We start from the raw sequence: 21,417 nt of genomic DNA, 5'->3' as shown, positions 1-21,417 counted from the left end.
ATGAGTAATTCAGAAATTACAGTTTGTATTTCTATAATCTGAACTTAATATATAATTGTTAAATTTATTACTTAATGTATATGGTAAGTAGATCGAGATAAGTAATTGATATTATGATGTTGAATTGAAATGAATTGATTTTATGAGTATATGTGAATAATTGAATTAGAATGAATATTGTTTGAAATTGAAAAGTGAATTGAAACCCTATTAATTGTATCGGGCTGAGTCAGATATAGTTGGCATGCCATAGGATTGGAAGAGTTCAGGGATACTTCGACCATGAGTGTCAAACCATTACTTCAGGTAAATTCAATGAGGTACTGGGTACCAATTTACTTCGGTATGGCCGATGAGACATTGGGTGTCAATCTATTACTTCGAATTATCCGATGAGGCACTGGGTGCTATATTGGTGTGTTTTGGTTGGATCCATGTATCCGTTCTAGTCCGAGTCGCATTAATAGGGGTAAATAAATATATTGGCCGATTGATTGATATTAAAATATTGAATATGGATTGGAATGATCAATGAAATGAATTCTGCAATTGAAATGCATGAAATTGCATGAGCTATGGGTTTATAAAATGAACATGATTATTGTTAAATGATGTGTGAAACAAAGTAAGAAAGGCTATTTGAGATAACTAAAATTGAGAAATGCTGGTTAGTGTATAAATTGATTTATTGGTTAACTAAAGTTTGTAAGATTAAATGTACATGTTTACTATGTTATTTACTTAAAAGTATTCGGATTATAGAAATACCACTGAGTTCATACTCAGCGTATGGTTTGTTTTCCATGTGCATATTAGGTTGAAGTCAAATTGTCAATTCAACATCCAAAGCTAATTCGAACTCAAAAACATGGTGAAGTATATTTCTTTTTGGTAATGGCATGTACCTAGGATGTTATGTTTGTCATTTTAAATAGAAGATATAATGATGTTATGTAATGATAATAGTTATTTTATAAATAATTATATGTGGTTTGTTCTAAGTTGATACTCAAGTGAATATGAAATAGGCAAATTTAGGGTTGAAATGGTATGAAAATTTGGGTTAGCTTAAATGGTGGTATGATGGATTATTTGAACAATATATGTAAAATACCTATGAAAATACATTGAATAGGTCATTGAGAAGATTATTTAATATATTTTAGACGTAATTGAATGTGTTTTGGATTGGTTGAATCAATAGTTTTTGAATTGTTTGATGTTCAAGATTTGCAGGGTTGGTTAACTTGATGTGTAAGGCTCATTTTGAGTCCACACGGCTTGGCACGCAGGTGTGTGACTAGACCATGTGAGACATACGGTTATCACATAGGCATGTGATTTAGCCATGTGTCCTTTGCAACTTAATATTTTCAAAACAAAATGCCCAAGAATCTCCACATGGGTTGAGACATACAGAGACACAGACGTGTGTCCCAGTCGTGTGAGGTACACGGTCTAGCACACCGGTGTGTGACTTGGCCGTGTGATGTAGTCAGAGAGTTATATGGGGTAGGACACGGCTTAAAGCACGGGCATGTCATAGGGTCATACGTGCGTGTCCCTGGACCATACGAACTTGTGCGCTTGCACCCAGATTTTTTTTTTTTGAAATTTCACGAAAAATTTTCTAAGTTTCTGGTTGAGTCCCGACTTGTTTCTAATACATATTTAAGGTTTCGAGGGCTCATAAAATGAACTATATGATTAATTTATGAAGTGTATGCTAATTGAATTGTTTAATGTTTGTATTCGTTTTGAAAAGTCTGATAATGCTCCTAACCCTATTTCAGCGACGGATAAGGGTTAGGGGTGTTACATAACCTATTCAAAACACTATTAAACATGCTCAAAACAAGCCAAAGCAACCATCTAAGTACCTAACCAGTGTACCCTCATTGGTACCACATATTATATCTTCAAACATATTAACAAAGCATCATTCATTCAAAACCTTCATTCATACCAAATTTGTTTCTTTTGTAGTTTTATTTTCACTTTTGTTCGACGAAAGATCTAGTTTGTAAATTCATCAAACTCTTGTGGATTTCTGCGCTTTCAATTCATCAATACAATTCATGATTTCTCTTAAACTTTTACTCTTGATTTATTCTTCATGTTTATCTTATTTATCAAGTTTATGTGGTTTATGGGATCCATGAGGAACTAATCCTCTTGTGGGGGATTAGCGAGTAGATGTAAGAGTAATTAATTTCTATGTAAAGTTTCTTAGCGGATCAGCTGGTTGAGATAGGAAGAACTTAAACCTTAGGCCTAACAACCCTAGGAAATCATCTAAGTGGGATGAACCCAAAATTGGTATTGCCTATTCGTGAACCCGTTACCCCAATCTGGTTTGGACTGTGAGGTTGAGGGATAAGTAGTTCTTGTCACTCGTTAGTTTAGTGGAATATCGAGAGATCCTACTAGGTTAGCAACTAGTTGATTTAGTAGAACCTGACATAGGAATTTGTTATGAACACTGAAACGAGTTAGTCTTCCATGCTTAGATTTGATTGGTTCAACAAATTAGTTTTCCCTTTTTTATTCTATTATGCTATTTATTTATTTTTCTTATAAAATAATTTCTCTTCACTTTATGTTTTATCGTAATATAATTTAATTAAAATACTAATTAGATCTATTAACGTTAGAGTTATTCTTAATTTAGTATTCGTCTCCCTTAGCTAAGATCTTTGGAGTACTTTTATACTTCGTTATAAAAACTAAATTACAACCTAGCCCGTATACTTTCTTAAACAGCCTAACTCTTATTTAGTTGCAGGAATTATACTCTATACGTTAATACATTCGGAGACGGTCAACCACTCAACTTTTATTCTCCACATTTTGCCCTAACATCTCCTTTAATAGATGGTCAACGACTTTATGAATTCTAGCTCTATATTACTAATCTTTTGTGAATGGAACAAATGTGAGGATGCTTTAATCCTTATGGGGAACAGTCGATGTTTTTTTCTTGATGACTTATCTTTTGTGTATGTTTCTCCATCTAATTGTTTGCTTTGTTTGCTGATGGATGGTTCCCAATAACAAGTTATGTATCAAACTTTATTTTAGCTGTTAAATAATACTTGTTATTTAAAAAATAAAATTGAGAACGAATAAAGGGAGAAGGAAAAATGAAATTTGGTAATGCACAAATTTCATCGGTCAGTCACGTCTTAAAAGATAAATACTTTTAGAAATCGGTATGGCTACAACCGATCGTTTGCATAATAACAAAAAGAGATAAAGTTAAAGCCACAAACATGGCCTTCGCCGACCTAAGCCTTATGAAGCCCTTGTCCAAGATCATCCTCTTCCTCTGCCTCGTTCTCATTTTCACTTCTTCACTCGGCTTCTGCAAACCCACACTTGACAAAGACCCGACCCCAACCCCATGGCCGCTCCAATTCCACTCCATCCTGGTGATGAACTATAGTGGAATTCTGCAGGTAATCGACCTCTGGTACGACTGGCCCAACGGAAGAAACTTCAACATAATTCAGCACCAGCTTGGCAATGTCCTCTATGATCTTGAGTGGAATAATGGCACTTCCTTCTTTTACACCCTCGATTCCTTCAAAACCTGCAGTAGTGCACACCTTGAGGTTGGGATTTTACGCCCCAACTGGCTAGAGGGTGCTACGTACTTGGGTCAGCAACACGTAGATGGGTTCCTTTGCAATGTGTGGGAGAAGGTGGAATTTATCTGGTATTTTGAGGATGTTGTCACTAAGAGGCCCGTTCATTGGGTCTTCTACACGGGTAATTCCCTGTTTTTTAATTATTCACTTTTTTTAATCTACTCTTTATTTGGGGCTGGGATTGATAAGCTATCATAAATTAAAACTGCAGGGAGGGAGGCACATGTGATGACATTTGATGTGGGAGCAGTTCTTGAGGATTCCAAGTGGCAAGCCCCCGTCTACTGCTTTCACAACACCACCGCCTCAACTGATTCCACTACCCACGGATTGCTGGATGGAGTTCTCAAAGGTTCTACCGTCCTTTGAATTTTCCTGCCCCCATATGTATCCTTATTCACCCCTGTACTTGTGATGAACTAACACCGATAATAATCAATTTGAACCATTATTCTACTTTTATTATTGCCTAATTTCTCGAGCATCATCGATTCCAGGCTTTCCCCTAATTGTTTCCTTTGGAATGCGTCTTTTTCAATTCATATTTGCTTGCAGTTTTAGATATAGATTCTTCCTCATTTTAATGCTTCCATGTTACCTGTCAACAGTCCCAAAGAGTTGTGCAACTTTGCAAATAGTGCCTTTCCATGTATTTGGCATAAAGAACTGGGGAGAAAAAAAAATGAAAACTGGGCTTGCAAGCTATTTGCAGCCTTGTGATGATCATGAGCTCATTAGCATTTATTCGAGTAGAGTTCAAGTCAATTTACAATTCGAATAACTCAAATAATTCAAATAAAAAATTAATGTAAATATTCTTTTGATCCCTTGTCAACTTTGAAATTGAGAAAATTCATTTCTCTCAATAAAAATTAATTAATGATTCAAGTATCTTAAATACATGTAGTTTTAAATTTATGTACTCTAACATTATAGTGTAACAATATTTTAATTTGACATGTTTAGTTTTTTAATTTCATTCAAATAATTTTATTCAATTTGACTCGACTCAAATTTCATTTCATTCGACTCAATTCGAAAAATATTTCAAATCAAGTTAGGATTATAAAATAGGACTTGTGAACTTGATTAACTCAAAATTTTTTTATTTGATTCGACTCGATTCGATCGAACACATGGACGGGCATGTGGGCTAGTTTCAAGCGAAATTTTCTTTCTGATTTTATTGTTTCCGAATAACTGTCATTGATCATTGTTTGTGGCACAGAATATAAAGGTTACTGATATGCATATTTTCTAGTCAATGGCTTCACAACTACTCCATATAAATTGCAGTGAACTTAACAGTATAAAGGACATGAGCAATGGAACAAGTTGCAGCAAACTTAACAGTAAACTCATGGTTCACTTTATTACAGGATTTAAGTTTAGGGTTTGATGGAGGAGGAATGGAGGACGAGAAATTCTATGGAAGGTCAACATGAGGATGCAGAAGCTTAAAGCGTGCATGAAGAAATTTAAGCCCACTTCAAAGTTGGTACTTCTCCATGCTGAATTCAACTGCTACATTGTTGAAAGTTGTCTATTTCACTAAATAGTTCGATATCTCATCTACTTAAAACATTTCAGGCCCAACGTGCTGATTATTTGCATTGTCCATTGTCAGCTGTGCAGCTTTGAAGGAAAATTTAAATGTGTTTTGTTCTTTGCATTTGAAGGAAAAACTATGTTCAACGTGTTTGATTATTTGCATTGTTTTATCACCGTCTTTTGCTTCTTTCTTGTTTTATTTGAATTTGAAGGAAAAAACTATGTTCTATGTGTCTGCTCTAATTTGTAAATTTAACATTGTTGTAAGTTAACCCATCATTAGTAATAATATTCTTATTTTAGCAACTCAATATATAGGCACTGCATTCGCCTAAGACTCTTCTACCTCTAATTTGATTGGTTGCCTGAAGGTAAAAAGCAGATATCAATGCCACTTTGTCAATTGCTCTCAGCCTCATTTTGCATATAAATTACCCTCTTTAAGAAAGCTTTTATTCAGAACAAGTTCTTTAGATGTTAAATTAGGCTTACAAAGATTGTACGTGTTATGTGTACTTCACTACTTCGTTTCTCGCAAGGTAAGTAGCTGTGGCTTCAATGACGCATATAATCCAATTTATACCTTATTTTGGTGAATAACTTGTTAATTTTCCATTTCATTAATCTGCAGTCTGATGCAGAAGGTAAGATAAGAGCAAATACATATTTGAGGAGCAGGAAGTGTCTGTATATATAAACTCACTGATCTTTCATTAAAGAAGCATCACGTGTACAGAAGCATTTGTTCTTTATCTGTCACTACTTGATCTACCTGGTAATCTCTTCCTACTCCAACTTAAATATAACTGATATTACTTTCTACGTAAAAGAACTAACAGTTTGTGTGAAGTTATATTATTTGCTTGTAAACGTAATTTATCATGGATCAACTCAAATGATGTGTAACTATCAATATTATTTTCGGTATGACAAAGGTACCTTTAATGTCTGTTTTATGGTGTATGAAAATTTATCTTTTCGGGATTTTTGTTTGCCTCTCTTAATAATGTTGTCTCTAGGGTTCGGATTTGAGTTCTCTCCCAGAGAGTGTAACGTGCCTTACTACCATACCCAAAACTTATCGGTTGTGTAACTATCAATATTAGCTGTAATTTGTTTCCTATTCTAAATATGATGATGGGACGACAAGTAGTAAGATTAGATCTGGGGTTATATTCAACTTTAACATCATGTTGTTTTGTGATTCTCGAGCCAGCAAACTATAGTTTGTTGAAAGGCAAGATTATTGTTATTATTACACAACAAATCATAACTATTTATTTCTTATATGTATAAACACTATGCTTTTAAGATAAGTTACAAGACTAATCATTCCATTGCAGTAAGCCATTATTCTTGTAAATTCTAAATGTCTGAATTATAGGTTATTATTATACCAACATCACAGTTGCAGGAGCTGATCTTTCCTTCCATGCCAGAGTGAACCATGTCGATGGTATGGGCACCGTGTCTTCTTAAATCTTTTGTGCTTTAACTTACTGAATTCCAAAAACAGTTCGGAGTTTAAACACTCTAGGGCTGGATTCAGTGTGCATGAATCACTTGAACCACTGGATTCAATTAGATATGAACAAGAGGAACTTATCAAAAGGAATTCCAAACTTTAGATTCAATAAGAGAATCTTAGAGCTTTGAAATATTGGAATAAATTCACTTAGTTTTATTGTTGACAATTAGCCTCTTAGCTATAAGTTCTGTAAGTTTATTTATTTAAATAAAAGACTTATTAGGATAAATATACTTCTAATAAAAATAAATTAATCTCTCTCTAAAAATAATAATTAACGTCTTCAATCTGAATACTAATTGAGGTCTAACATCCAACCACCATCTGTCAGCGCTCTCTTTATAACATAGGACCCAACATTAACATAGTGGACAAACCAGTTATCTATTAATGAACACAAGAAGAGAGAGGCCATGGTAGGGTCATATATGGAGCAACTTCATTTAAATTATTTGTACCATCATTGTTAACATAGGCTCTTTAAAGCACACAGGGAGCATGAGCCATCAGCCTTAGCCTGTAGCAGTTGAAGAACGCAGTCCGCACAGCTGGCGGTGGGCACAAACCCCTGAAAGCCCCATGCAACCAACCGACAACCGACCTTAGTGAGATTGAAGATAAGCATAAGCATAAGCCGATGCCTCTATTAGTATTAAGAAATCTAGTATGTTAAAAAGAAGACTTTTATTATTTGTTATTATTATTATATAACAGTAGCAGCTTATTCACGCAGTAACATAACGGGTATGAGGAGCAAATAATAACAATAATGAATAAATAAAGGAAACAGTAATTGACATGGACCAGAAACTTGTGGAACTCGTATTTTAGAGCATTTGCTCCATTACAAACCCAAAAAAAGAAATATAAATTTTAGATACTTATTTAGCTATCCTCAGCCAGGATGTTTTGTTTGGTTTCCCACGCCTCAAATGTCTGCTCTGTCCTGTACTTGTACCTATGTGCTGAATACAGAAAAATGCAGAAATTGATTATAGAAAGAACTGTAAGCAGCCAGTAAAAATAATCGAATTTCGCATTGTTTATATTCTGAGATAGCCAAGACTGCTGCTTATTCTCTGGGTTCCTTGTAACCGATTTGACGATACTGTTGATTATACTGGCAGCGAAACAACCCAAGCCACCAGCTATAGCAGCATATGCAGAGCCTATACTCTTCATTGCATCCGGAGCTTCCTCGTATAGAAACTCCAATAGCCCCACTATGGAAAACACTTCAGCTATACCAATTAGGCAATACTGGATCAACAACCAGTATGCACTTAGATCGGGCATGGGAGTTAGGAAACTAAACTTGTACCCGTGTTTTATAGCGTAGCCTCTTCGAAACCTTTCGAAAACCCCACCCCAGGCTACAGATAAGATGGAAATAAACAGACCAATGCCTACTCTCTGAAGCTGAGAAGCACCGTGTGGATGACCGGTGATGCGTCGTGATACAGGAACGAATACGGAGTAATAGAGACACAGTACAAGAAATATGCTGAGGCCGGGAAATACAGGCATGCATGTTACTGGGAGTTTGAGTTTACCAATGTGAGTATTCAAGGTGTATGCCTGCTGTATTGAGAGAGTTATAAATTCTGTTAAGATAACATTCAGCATAATCGTGCAAGCTGGTATTGGAATAATTTTAACGAGTATCTTGACTTCCTCTACTTGAGTCACTGTGCAGAGCCTCCAGGGACTTGGATTGCCCCCGTCTTCCTTCAATTGGAGTGCTGCCTTATCCAAGCATCTGCAACACCAAAAACAATTGGAAATCAGATGTAACAAATAAATCAATTTGATCTGCAATTGAGAAATGGAACGAGAGCAGCCTATACCTGAAATCGTCAGTATGAGGTATCTTTCCACTGCCCTTTATAGCAGAATGTCTTCCAGGGAGCTCGTAGAGGCCTACTAACTCGCTTCTAGTAAAAGGGACATGTCGTTTCTTGAAGGCAGCAACGAGGACCTGAGCAACTCGGGTTAGGGGGCTGCCTCCAGGCAACCTATGCCTGTATAAAGGAGTACCAGCAAAGAACAACATGTTGGACACTCCCATAGCTATAGCTAATGAACCGAAGGCAGCTCCCCATCCACGCTCTATCTGGATGTAGACTACCAGAGTGAATGCCACAATTGCCCCAATAGTAACACAGAGGTAAAAGAAGTTGAAAAACCTATCCAGGAGGGTCTTGTAATCTTTACTTCTTTCATCAAACTGATCAGCCCCAAAAGACGAGACGCAGGGTCTTATACCCGCGGCTCCGAAAGCAGTTATATAAAGGACAACATAGAGGTAAAGCATCTGCCATGGTTTTGCAGGCTCGCAACTACCCAAAAGCAGGGACAGTTGATCGCATTGATCTTGATTTGGCACAAAAATTTTCATGGATGCACATAAAGTTATCCCTATCAAACCCTGTAGGAATCAAGGTTGACAAGTGAGGAAAGGAAAATACCAAATTACTTAACAAAGGGTTCTATAAATAAGGGATATCTCACCGCAAGATAAATAGTAGTGAAAATGGCTATTGTCCAATATCGACCGAGATAAGCATCGGCTAGAAAACCACCAAGGACAGAGGATGCTTGAGATATCCCCAGGAAATTGTTAACTGCATTTGAAGAACTTGAAAAGGGTCTATGCATAACATAGAACATAAAGGCCACCATGTTCACCGATAGGCCAAAATAAGCCATTCGTTCGGCCATCTCATTTCCTGGAAGGATAAAGAGTTTAATTTTCACAAATCCCACACGTGCAAAGTACAACAGGAACTGTATAGATTGTAACCTAAGGTAGAAGAAACTGTGTTATTTTACCAAAAATAAATAAGGCGGCAATCCATCCCCCAGTCTTTGAAAGATCTGCAATAGGCTTCCCATGGATATCAACAGGCGTTGTGCCCCCAGTATAACCACGCCCAAAAGCTGTTCGTCTATTATCAGACTCGATAAAAAACACCCCCAGTTTCTTCCTGGACCTTCCATCCACTTCCAAACTAGCTGGTGTCTCAAGCATATCTTCAGGCGATTTGATTTCTCTGCTACCCATATCTCTTTTCTCCCTGAAAATAAATTTAAAAACCCTCCTATCAATGGATTTTTCAAGCTTACTGCCACAAACATGCTAGGGTAGAAAGCTAAGCTTCTAATAGTTGTGGTAAAAGTGGGAGCAACCTTGTGTCAAATCATTGGATTAGAAAATTTTCAAACCTGACGGCCAGTACCGAGCATACCAATTAATGTTGAACAAGAATGTGAAATGCATGATTTCTGAGTTCCATGAGTGATCACTTTAATTGAATGACCAGTGAGAAAGGGAAACATGAACAGGCTACTTACCTCAATACTAAGGAACTTGCAGTGTTAAATTCACTAACTGTACTCTCACATCACTGAGATTGTAGAGCAAGCAGTGCTTCCTTAATATCATAAGTTGATAACCGTGCAAGTTATGGAAGCTTAAAGGTGAGAGAGAAGAGAATTCATGTTCTTGGGGGGCAGTTAGTAATCACAACCTATTCAAATACTTATTGAATGAAATGAGAACACTCTCACACACCATAATAAAGGGAGGTCCAACCGTCCACAAGGACCAATCAGAAAATGGTTAAAGAGTCATAATTGGAATGAGAAAAGTAGAAACCAATAGCAATAGACAGTGTTAGCTGTGAAGCGGCATTAATGGCTACAAACGTAAGATTTGTACTTGGACATCTACTCCATGTTTTGAAGTACCAACACGAAAATGGTGGCCTTTGTATCTTCAAATTCAAGGCCTAAAACTCTACCTATAGCTCTCTCGCTTTCTCTGGCTACTGCTTTAGTAGCAACATGAAAATGGTGGCTTTTAAGTTTTGATTTAAACGAAAGTGTGAAATATAGGTGCAAGCAAATCAAGTCGACCCTTTTGGAGGCCTTAATGTTGGAAGATATGGTACTTTTTGGCTCCGCTTTTTTAGGGTTCTTGTCAACGTCTTGTTTTTGTGATATCATGCAGAGTCGTAAAAGGTACTAGCAGACCATAATGAAAAGGTTAAATTGTCTTTATCATAATTCTAAAAGGCGGAACATAATAACTATGTATGTGCTTGATAAGGCATTAAAATTACGTGTAAGTCATTATTTACTTTTCCAATATCAAAATTTTAATTTTGATTAGATAAATCTATTAGATCAGTTTCCTTAATTTAATTATTTTAAAATTTTAAAATCCATTAATTCTATCAATAAAATAACATTATATTTTATGAGTATCATGTAAAAATATTAAGTTTACATGACATTACAATATAATAGTACACTTTCAGCATATAATTTTAAAAATAATAAAATTTAACAACTATTTTTAAATCAAGATTAAAATTTTAAAACTTGAAAATAGAAAAATATATGAATTAATAGTAGAATTTGACAAAATAAGTAATAATTTATCCTTTTCAATGTATTTTATAACTCGCCTTAATTTTTTTTTCAAAAGATGTTATTTAAGTGTTTGGTAGTTCCATATAAGATTCTAATTGAATGCGAATGTGAATACTTACAACATTATAGAGTTTGATGTACATGATAAGGTGTTATTACAATTCTAAAAAGATTATGTTGGGTACACTAAATACTTTATTGAGAATATGATGTTAAATTTCAAAATTATTGATCAAATACACTTTTAGTTTTAACATTTTCCTTTTTCTAGAAAAAGTTAGTTTATTGTTAATAAACACGTAATATAACCTATTTAGTTTTAAATTAATAAAAATAAATTGATATATGAATTTAATATAAGTTTTAAATATTTAATAAATATGTAAATTAGAATAAAATTAAAATTTAATTCAGTAGTTGTTAAAATAAATTTAAAATTAAATGAACTTTATGATATGTAGTTTGAAAAAATATTTTACAAAAATAATGAAGAAAAATAATAATTTTGTTTCAAAAGGTAATTTTAATTTTTAACGATTATTCAAAGGAATAACATTTTTATATACAAGGAAAGCAATTCTGAAATGAAAGTTACGTTCATGAAAAAAAATACTTTTTAGTATATCAAACAGAGAACCAATCTTTCAATAATTAAATTCTTAAGAAAATTACCACCTATCATCATACAAAATAATGTTTTTAAAAATATATTTAAATTAATTAGTTTTGTATTTAGAAAAAATAAATATTAAAATTAATTTTTAAATCTTATCTAGACCTACTGAATATAATATAGTTTGCTAATAAAATTAAAATATAATACATTTATGTTTTGAAACAATATAATTTCAATATACATAATTAGGCAGAAGATGGTAATGAGATATTCCATCTTTGATGGGTTCAGCAAAGACGGGCTTTTCCAAGAAGCAATGAAGCTTTTTTGGATTATGGGTGCTGATGTTGGATTGTTTAACGGCTTCCGCAAAGCCCATAAGCTTTAGCGATGCAAATAGATTTTCAACAAAATGTAATTAGGGTCGACTCGATAGGTTGGATTAAAAATAAATAAATTTACTTAATTCATTAATCTCATATTCTAATCCATTTAGCTTAGTTGGCTTAACATCAATCCGCTCAATTAATTAAAACAAAATTTTATAACTATTTCTTTTCAATTGTGAGAAATAAAATATTATATATACTATTCGGACGATGAATTGTGCCATTAATTTTGACTTGATAATGCAGCAAGACAGTGATATGTTGCTATTGGACCCTCTTTGGGGTTTAGGGTTCAATCAAATTGCACGAATTTTTGTTGTTCCTTTTATGTATATGTATATTTCATTTTAATTCCAATTTTTAGATATTGTTGTTGAAGTTATAAGGTATTAATAGCATCATCAACATTTGTTGTTGTGATATTAATCTCATTATAAATTCTTATCATATTTGCTCTTTTTTATACAATATTTAAAATTACTCATAGTCCATTCCTAACTCTTAAATGGGAGGATCATACACTTCGGCGCACTCGAACCCACATTCTCTTGCATTAGTAATAATGACGATACCAATCAAGTTAAAACTCTATCCGCTATTGTTATGAAATTTAAATTTTATACATAATGGTAAAATAAATTGTTAAATGTTATAGTATAAGCAATGATCTAATTTAATATTTTAGGGTATTAATAGTAACAAAATTTATGGTTGTAAATTTTAAATTTTATACATAAAGAAAAAAAATTGTTAAATGTAATAATATTAGCAACAATTTTAAAATATTATTAGGTAATTTAAATCAACACAAATTGTTATTGCAAATTCTTGATTTAATTTATGCAATGATAAAATAAGTTGTTATTAAAAGTTAAAATATTATTAACCACTTTAAAATTTCATTATGTGATTTAATTTTATGATTATTGATCACATTGTGAATTTTTAATCAAATACATAACGTCAAAATAAAGGGAGACTAGGGCTACCTTTGGTTCACTGTTTAACCCCAATGAGGTGCAGTTGGGCTACCAACCTCACTGGCAACCTGTTTGGTTGAGCATTTCACTGCAACCAAAATCAATTTTCACCACACTGATATCCCAAAAACCAACTAGAGTTAAAAGCAACAGTAAGTTCACTGGTGCAGCAGATGTAACACCCCCTAATCCCAAACCGTCACCGGAATAGGGTTACGAGGTGTTACCGAACATATTGGTTAATTTACAAACAATTTTATGAATAAACAACAAATATATTAAAATTAAATCATTCTGTCTCTTTTATGAACCCTCGAGGCCTAAATCATGTATTATAAATGAATAGGGACTTATTCAAGTACTCCGAAAATTTTTCGTAATATAATAATAATTATTTTTTTAAAAAAAAATTCAATATAACCCCTTTAGAAACATCTAACCTTCCCTGCAATTTCAAATTTGCAACTAACTCAACACAACAACAACTCAACAAATACAATCTTCATCCAAATCATATTCGTCTTATAACAATATCACTAATCCTTATTTTATCTAACATTATATCCATTCATACTTTCAAGTAGTATTTAAACATCTTAATTAATTTCCATTCATATCATATATCAACTTATTTTAACTTAACTAATATATTCATGAGTTGATACAAAACATAGTCACATCAGCTCCTATACATGCCATATAAACCATTTAAAGTATTTATAACAAAATCTACAGGAAAATCGAGATAGTGTGACTTGAGCGTGATGATCCGATCCTCTGACCCTCCCGTTAATCTACAAAGAGAAATAAACATTACAGGTAAGCTAACTATATCTTAGTAAGTTCGTCGGCTTAAACCATAAACCTTACCAATATTAGTTTCAAAAATTCAAATCATATGGACATTTCAAGTAAGTTACTTTCATCCTGTAAATCATAATCTCATTTTAAAAATAATTTACTTAATTGAGCTAAAAAATAATGATAACATTATTTACATTTCTTTTTCCACACGTTACAATTACGACTTACTGACTTGTCAAAAGGAACGACTTACGGATTTGAGAACATCGTGATCTAATACCTGAAATCTAATTGAAGCAAAAAAGTGCTAAACGGAAGCCCGAAGGCTAACTGAAGCACAAAAGTGCTAAAGTGAAGCCCGAAGGCTAACTGAAGCACATAAGTGCTAAACGGAAGCCCGAAGGCTAATTGAATCTCATCAGAGCTGAACTGAAACCCCAAAAGGGTTAACTGAAACTCATATGAGTTAATGGGAGCTCGTAAGAGCTAAACAGAAAGCAAACACGAGAGTTCGCAACAAATGCTGAATCTCGGTTTACTTGGGTAATTTACTGTCAATTCATCTTTTTCACCGAACGATCGTACTCATTTCCTGCGTTCCGTTCCTCTAAATTACTCAGTTCAATTTTGTAACTTTTGTACATGATTTAATTATTTTCAACAATTAACATACATAAACATTAATCACCATTCATAAAATAACATTGAAATTTAATAATTTAACCGTACGAACTTACCCGGAACAATTTGCCGTAGTTGTAGAGATTTCTTAAACTATTCCGAATTTTTCTCTTTTCCTCGTTTATCCTCAATTTCTTGATCTATAATATAAAATTTTCACTTATCAGTATTGACTTCACATTCATTCTATTTCACATCCTTAATGTTTATAACTCGCTTACAAGTAACATTATCTGCAATTTTACTATTTACCTATGTATATTCAATGCTGTCCATCCATGTCATAGTCACTAAATTATTTTTATCTTGAGCTACAGAACTCCAAATTAGGATCCTCTAATTTTCACTGAAACTAGACTCACATATCTTCTTATCATAAAATTTTCAGAATTTTTGGTTTAGCCAATAATTACAGTTTATTCTTTAAAGTCACCCCTGTTCTGCTGTCTGAAAGTTCTAACCTTTCTTCACTAAAAATTAATTATCTCTTCATAAAGAATTCGGATGATATTCCCGTTTGTTCCTTTTGAAAATAGACTCAGTAAGAATTCTGTACATATAAACTTAAGTCCCTAATTATTTTTATTAAATTTTTTATGATTTTTCAAAGTCAAAACAGGGGAACTCGAATTCATTCTGATCTTGTCTCACAAAATTAATTATATCTCATAATTTACAAATCATTTGCTTACACCGTTTCTTCTATGAGAAACTAGACTCAATAAGATTTAATTTCATATTTTGTTCATCTTCTAATCAATTTATGGTGATTTTTAAAAGTTAGTTTACTGCTGCTGTCCAAACTGTTTTAGTGCAAGTTGTTTATTACTATTTTTCCCCTAAGCTTTTAATAAATGACAATTTCGTCCCTACTCAATTAGCCTCTCAATGGAGCTGATGTTTCTCAATTAGCACTTTATTCTATCACCTTTAACTAGTTTACAACCTTTAGGAATCAAAATTTCAGAAATAGACTTTAATTCCAAACATTTTCACAATTAGGTCCTAAAAATCAATTTCTATTGAAATTACCTAATAGAATCATCTCATAAACAAATTAATGCTTTAATTTCATTCTATTTCATCATAAAATTACATCACTCAACCATGGTGACTTTCAATTTCATCCATGAAATAAAAAACTAAGGAATTTAATAGTAGGACCTAGTTGTGAAAGTCTTAGAAACACAAAAATTACAAGAAAAAGGCAAGGATTAACTCACTTGGTGCAAAAATTATGAAATAATAGCTTATAGAACCCTCCTATGGCGTTTTTAGCTGCTGGAATTGAAGAGAAATGAAGAGAAATCTAGATATTTCCTATTTAGTCCTAGCTTTATTTAGTTAATTTTGCAATATTCTAATTTTTCCCTTAATTCATCAATTTTCCTGCTGATTTTAAACCCCTTGCCGTCCAGCCCAAATAGACCTTGAGTCTATTTGCCTTTTAAACTCTCTTTCTTTTATCATTTAAGCTATTTAATCATTCTTCATAAATTTACATTTGTTACAATTTAGTCCTTTTTATTCAATTAACCATCGAAACTTTAAAATTTGTTGACAAAACTTTAATACTAACTTATTAACACTCCATAAATATTTATAAAAATATTTATGGCTCGTTTTAAAAATTTTCAAACTCTCGATACCTCATTTTCGATTCTAAATTTTTTTTAATATTTATTTCTAGTACACTATTCGCTATTTCAAAAATTTTTCTAACTTCACATTTAACTTATATTCACTAAATTATTAATATTTTTCTACTCATTTTTCAATTTAGTGATCTCGAATCACTGTTCCGACAACACTGAAAATTTAGGCTATTACAGCAGAGGTATTACTTTTATTTATTAATTTACCTTTTTATCCTTGAAAGTTTCTTTATCAATCTTATTTTTTTTTTCAGATTTGGCAGCCAAGTTCTGCTGATAACGGGGAAGAAATACCTCTGCCAAATTCATTAAAATATTTATAATAAAATGTTGGAAGATAAATTTTAATATTTTATTAAATAAATTTATAAATTCACATATTTTAATAATTTTATATAAGTAAAATAATTTAAAAACTTCTATTATATATTAATTCTAATATGGTGTCCTTAATAGTCATTTTTATTTTCACCTCACCGCTACAACTGCGTTTGAATCCAAACACACACTCCATCATTGTTTCTAATCTCACCGCTACAGTATCCAATATTACCGCTACAGTAACTAATCTCACTGCCATCGCTGTTTTTAACCTCCCCGGAGGTAAACACACCCCATCTAACTTAAGCCTAGGAGGGATTGACTAGTGAGTGGCGTGGGTGCCTAGGGAGTAGTGTTTTATTTTTTATTTTTTCCTTTGCTCTTTTAATTACCATTTTTTTTCCTTTTGGGCCGAAAATTACAAATGTTTTGGGCTTTATGGTTTTGAGTTGGTTGGGCTTTTTATTTTTCAGCTTGGTCCAGGCAATACAAACCCAAATTTCCCAAAAACAGTCCAAATGGTTTTTAGTTACTCTCTGGATCAGTCTATTGGTCTATAACATCATTGATATGGAGTCAACAACCATGGTAACAATCAAAACTTTTAAGGTTAAGGCTTAAATGCAACATCTAGAGATCTCCGATCAGAGATCCAAGCAATCTGGTGACTGAGACTAAAAGCGACAAGACGGAGTGGGGATGTGTTTGGACTCCAGGTGTCGGACGAAAGCTGAAAAGGGGCTGGCGTGTGACAACATTAGAGGATGGTGGACTAAATCAATAAAGGCGCAAGACAAGGAGAATGAGACACGATGCAGGCGAAATTTAAATGCTGGGCCATTGAGCAAAAAAGCTACTTTAAAAAACAAAAGCTCAAAGACTGATGAAAGGAGGAAGTTGAGCACCAATAAGGAAATAAAAGACTACCCAGGAGTTGCAAAACATGGTTTTAAAAATTAGATCAATAATCGAATCAGTTATATCATCATGTATCAATTAAATAAATTATTTAAAATTTATAAAAAATTTACACAAAATTTGGTTAAATTTCTAAATCTAAATAAATATATTAATTAATTTTCGATTTAATTGATACAATTAACGGAAACGAGAGATGTCTGTCTTCCAGAAACTAAAATCTTGATTGTTAGGATGAATTTGGATTTAATTAATTGGGATGAATCAAGTTGGTTGATTTGATATTGGGATCTTGAGTTTTCTAATTTGGGTCTGACACCTCCCACTTACCCTAAATTTGTTCCTTTGCCCTTAATTATGTATCAAATTTCTTTCCTCCCGACTTCTCACGTGTTATCGTATGCAACCAAACAAAACAGCAAGGATTATAAATTTTGCAACCAAAGTCCTCTCGTCCAATTATAAGACCCCACGTCAACGTCAAAACTGCCCCTTTGGCTTTGGTGACCCACAGGTTTTACCAGAATCAACGAGCGCCCATGCAACTCGGCCTCCCAAACCGGCTCCGGACAAATCACGGCTCGGTTCGATTATATAAACACTCCTTACTTCCACTAATCCCTCACTAAAACCAACTTTGTCTAACCATTTTTCTCGGTGCTGAGAAATTCAGAGAAGAAAAATGATTCTCCCAGTTTGTTACTTTTCTCTTTAATCTACGTGACTCTCTCTTTCTGTTCCTTTTTCTTTGCCGATCTCCTGCATTCTGAATCTCAAATTAGGTACTTAATCTTCATTTTTTAGCTTTAATCTCTTCGTTTTTTATCTTTAATTTCTTGGGTTCCTACATTATTTGTAAGGTTTATTTTCTTACATTTTGGTTAACTTTCATTGGATTCTCCGTCACATTCTTGTTGATTTTCCTGCAAAAAATAATTTTATATAACGAAAGATTGCTACAACGATTTAGGCTTTTGCTTTTCTTTTTCAGTGACTCATGTTAGTCAAACGTTTGACTAACAGTATTGATTAAAGATTCTTCTCCTTAGCTTAATTTTTATATTTAAGTTTTACAATTATTACTTTTATTTGATTTTCAGCTGATTACTGATAGGAAATTATCAAATCCGAGGCACCATGGAAGCAGACGACAAGTTTTTGAACATGGGTATTCTCATAGTTGCCACTCTAGTAGTGGCCAAACTCATATCGTTCCTCATAATGCCCAGATCTAAGAGGCAGGTGCCGCCAGTAATCAAAAGCTGGCCTGTAATTGGTGGGCTCCTTCGATTCATGAAAGGGCCCATCGTGATGATCCGGGAGGAGTACCCAAAGCTCGGCAGTGTTTTCACGTTGAACATGTTTAACAAGAAGATAACTTTCTTGATCGGACCTGAGGTTTCAGCACACTTCTTTAAGGCTTCAGAATCAGACCTCAGCCAACAGGAAGTTTATCAGTTCAATGTGCCGACTTTCGGCCCTGGTGTGGTGTTTGATGTGGATTACTCAATAAGGCAAGAGCAGTTCCGGTTCTTTACGGAGGCCCTTCGAGTTAATAAACTTAAGGGTTATGTAGATCAGATGGTTACTGAAGCTGAGGTGAGTAGTTTGCTATGAATTTGGTTCGTGTTGTGCTTGTTTATATATTGTGCATTATTGGATGATCCCGTATCTGACCCCTCATAAAGAAGCGACAACAATTCCATAGTATCTGACTAGGGAAAATGAAGTTTTACCTGACATGGAGTTTGCATTTATGTTTTCGAGTAAATTGTAGTTTGGTGGGTGATAAACGAATCCAGTTAAGTAAAATTGGTTTGTTTGTTTCATTGTGGAATGTGGATTATGTGAAATACAAGCTGCACATGCTTATAAAGTTATTTTGAACATTGATATTGCTTTCTTTAAAATCAATGTCATATTTCGTGTTCTTGTGATTCGTGCATAAAATCTATGTTTCCTACTGTTTCCTTGATGAGTGTGAAGGGTCGTTATTACTTGATGATTTGTTGTGCTTAACATGCTTAAAGTCTACTCCTTGGTTTACTCCTGTGAACAAAAAGGAATAAAGCATAATAAACACTTGCTACATTTGAAGAGATATGTTCTGTTACCGAATAAATGGTTCCATGTTACATATGTTCAATGGTGTAACTTCATTATGGAATTGCGCAGGACTACTTCTCTAAATGGGGGGATAGTGGTGAGGTGGACCTCAAATATGAGTTGGAGCATCTGATTATCTTAACGGCTAGCAGGTGTCTTTTGGGTCGAGAAGTACGTGATAAGCTTTTCGATGATGTGTCTGCACTCTTTCATGATCTTGATAACGGCATGCTCCCTATCAGTGTTATCTTCCCTTACCTGCCCATCCCTGCTCATCGCCGTCGTGATCAAGCTCGAAAGAAGCTTGCAGAAATCTTTGCAAATATCATTTCCTCTCGTAAAAATGCTGGCAAGTACGAGAATGATATGTTGCAATACTTCATTGACTCTAAGTACAAAGATGGTCGTCCAACTACAGAGACTGAAATAACTGGCTTGCTCATTGCTGCGCTCTTTGCCGGGCAGCATACCAGTTCCATTACTTCAACTTGGACAGGTGCCTATCTCCTTCGTCATAAGGAGTTCCTATCAGCAGTGGTGGAGGAGCAGAAAAAACTAATGCGAAAGCATGGAAGCAATGTTGATCATGATGTTTTATCTGAGATGGACACCTTGTACCGGTGCATTAAGGAAGCCCTGAGACTTCACCCTCCACTGATTATACTTCTGCGCAGCTCACACAGTGATTTTAGTGTAAAAACACGAGACGGGAAAGAGTATGACATCCCGAAGGGTCACATAGTTGCAACATCACCAGCATTTGCAAACAGGCTTCCTTATATTTACAAGGATCCAGACACATATGATCCTGATAGATTCAGTGTTGGGAGGGAAGAAGACAAGGCAGCAGGGGCTTTCTCGTATATTTCCTTTGGAGGCGGCAGGCATGGTTGCCTAGGTGAACCGTTTGCTTACCTTCAGATAAAGGCTATATGGAGCCATTTGTTGAGGAACTTCGAGTTTGAGCTTGTGTCACCTTTCCCTGAGATTGACTGGAATGCTATGGTGGTTGGCGTGAAAGGGAAGGTGATGGTTCGTTACAAGCGGCGACAGCTTTCTGTTGAATAGCAAACATAATGTACCTGGGATCGTTAGCAGTTTTAATTTATCTTTTTTAAAATGTTGGCCTATTTTGATCTGTTTTGGAACTTTTGATTTTATTTGTGAGCATTCTCTGGATTTTATTTTCTAGTTAATATAATATTCATGATTTGTTCATGAGCAAAAATTTCCCTTTTGCAGCCGAGTAATTAAACAGAAAACATATCATAATGTGGGATAAATTGGATTTTATGATTAAACTTAAGTTATCATTTAATGCCTGCCAAAGTATGTCCAATGTTATGTATGCATTCCAAGCTAAGCGAATAATGATGTCTTCTCTAGGATCCCGAATCCTTACTCACAAAATTGGGATTTTCATATTATCTTGATTGTGATTGGGAATCTCTCTTTCACTTGAATAGCTGATTGGGTAAAATAGTTACTTTTCTTTCTCTTGGATTATGTTTTATATTTTATGAAATATTAAATTTTTAATCACTTACGAAGTTGATGGGATAATTAGAAATATATATTTTATTTATCTTTTACGGTTGTATTTTAACTTTTAAAATTTAGTATTCAAATCAATTTTATAAATAAAGGATTTATTTTTATTTTAAAACTATTATCTGTTTGATTGGTATTTAAAAATACTTTTATATTTACTAATTTTAAATGTATATATTTAGCAAGTTTAAATTTTAATTATTTAATTAATTCAAATTTGGATAATAATG

The 21,417-nt window shown here is 33.8% G+C and overlaps 3 protein-coding genes and 1 long non-coding RNA gene across 6 annotated transcripts; 3 read left to right on the top strand and 1 right to left on the bottom strand.

The window, feature by feature from the left end:
• The first annotated feature begins 3,134 nt into the window (after positions 1–3,134).
• On the top strand, positions 3,135–6,170 carry LOC108479352 (uncharacterized protein At4g14100-like). 2 transcript variants are annotated; one of them, XR_001870459.2, is made up of 4 exons: positions 3,135–3,771; positions 3,862–4,002; positions 5,030–5,144; positions 5,241–6,170. XR_001870459.2 is itself a non-coding variant. In XM_017781895.2 (3 exons), the coding sequence occupies exons 1-3, from the start codon at positions 3,273–3,275 to the stop codon at positions 5,047–5,049; spliced, it is 660 nt and encodes a 219-aa protein (XP_017637384.1). In that variant the 5' UTR covers positions 3,135–3,272; the 3' UTR covers positions 5,050–6,170. The 2 variants fall into 2 exon arrangements, 1 of the variants encoding a protein (XP_017637384.1); XM_017781895.2 differs by having other exon boundaries at positions 5,030–6,170.
• Positions 6,171–6,611: 441 nt separating this feature from the next.
• On the top strand, positions 6,612–7,916 carry LOC128290251 (uncharacterized). The gene is made up of 2 exons (XR_008279926.1): positions 6,612–6,657; positions 7,205–7,916. It is a non-coding gene; the product is annotated as an uncharacterized LOC128290251 (long non-coding RNA).
• Positions 7,397–10,531, bottom strand: LOC108479351 (protein NRT1/ PTR FAMILY 6.1). Its single transcript, XM_017781894.2, has 5 exons — positions 10,084–10,531; positions 9,562–9,806; positions 9,241–9,458; positions 8,577–9,157; positions 7,397–8,488 (listed from the first exon to the last, which is right to left on the bottom strand). The coding sequence occupies exons 2-5, from the start codon at positions 9,791–9,793 to the stop codon at positions 7,615–7,617; spliced, it is 1,905 nt and encodes a 634-aa protein (XP_017637383.1). The 5' UTR covers positions 9,794–9,806; positions 10,084–10,531; the 3' UTR covers positions 7,397–7,614.
• A 7,398-nt stretch (positions 10,532–17,929) lies between these two features.
• Positions 17,930–20,864, top strand: LOC108476525 (sterol 14-demethylase-like). Of its 2 annotated transcripts, none has more exons than XM_017778748.2 (3): positions 17,930–18,312; positions 18,645–19,129; positions 19,706–20,864. In XM_017778748.2, the coding sequence occupies exons 2-3, from the start codon at positions 18,668–18,670 to the stop codon at positions 20,702–20,704; spliced, it is 1,461 nt and encodes a 486-aa protein (XP_017634237.1). In that variant the 5' UTR covers positions 17,930–18,312; positions 18,645–18,667; the 3' UTR covers positions 20,705–20,864. The 2 variants fall into 2 exon arrangements, with proteins under 2 accessions (XP_017634237.1, XP_017634236.1); XM_017778747.2 differs by having other exon boundaries at positions 17,931–18,312; positions 18,631–19,129.
• The last annotated feature ends 553 nt before the right edge of the window (positions 20,865–21,417 follow it).

This window comes from Gossypium arboreum, chromosome 3, assembly GCF_025698485.1.
Source record: "Gossypium arboreum isolate Shixiya-1 chromosome 3, ASM2569848v2, whole genome shotgun sequence".
NCBI classification, from domain to species: domain Eukaryota; kingdom Viridiplantae; phylum Streptophyta; class Magnoliopsida; order Malvales; family Malvaceae; genus Gossypium; species Gossypium arboreum.
This window is presented reverse-complemented; position numbering and strand designations above follow the sequence as displayed.

Coding starts and splice junctions, on each gene's coding strand:
- LOC108479351 (XM_017781894.2), bottom strand. CDS start 9,793: ATGGGTAGCAGAGAAATCAAATCGCCTGAAGATATGCTTGAGACACCA. Junction 9,158..9,240: donor TCACTACTATTTATCTTGCG/GTGAGATATCCC, acceptor TGATTCCTACAG/GGTTTGATAGGGATAACTTT. Junction 8,489..8,576: donor CCTCATACTGACGATTTCAG/GTATAGGCTGCT, acceptor TTGGTGTTGCAG/ATGCTTGGATAAGGCAGCAC.
- LOC108476525 (XM_017778748.2), top strand. CDS start 18,668: ATGGAAGCAGACGACAAGTTTTTGAACATGGGTATTCTCATAGTTGCC. Junction 19,130..19,705: donor AGATGGTTACTGAAGCTGAG/GTGAGTAGTTTG, acceptor GGAATTGCGCAG/GACTACTTCTCTAAATGGGG.
- LOC108479352 (XM_017781895.2), top strand. CDS start 3,273: ATGGCCTTCGCCGACCTAAGCCTTATGAAGCCCTTGTCCAAGATCATC. Junction 3,772..3,861: donor TCATTGGGTCTTCTACACGG/GTAATTCCCTGT, acceptor TTAAAACTGCAG/GGAGGGAGGCACATGTGATG. Junction 4,003..5,029: donor GCTGGATGGAGTTCTCAAAG/GTTCTACCGTCC, acceptor ACTTTATTACAG/GATTTAAGTTTAGGGTTTGA.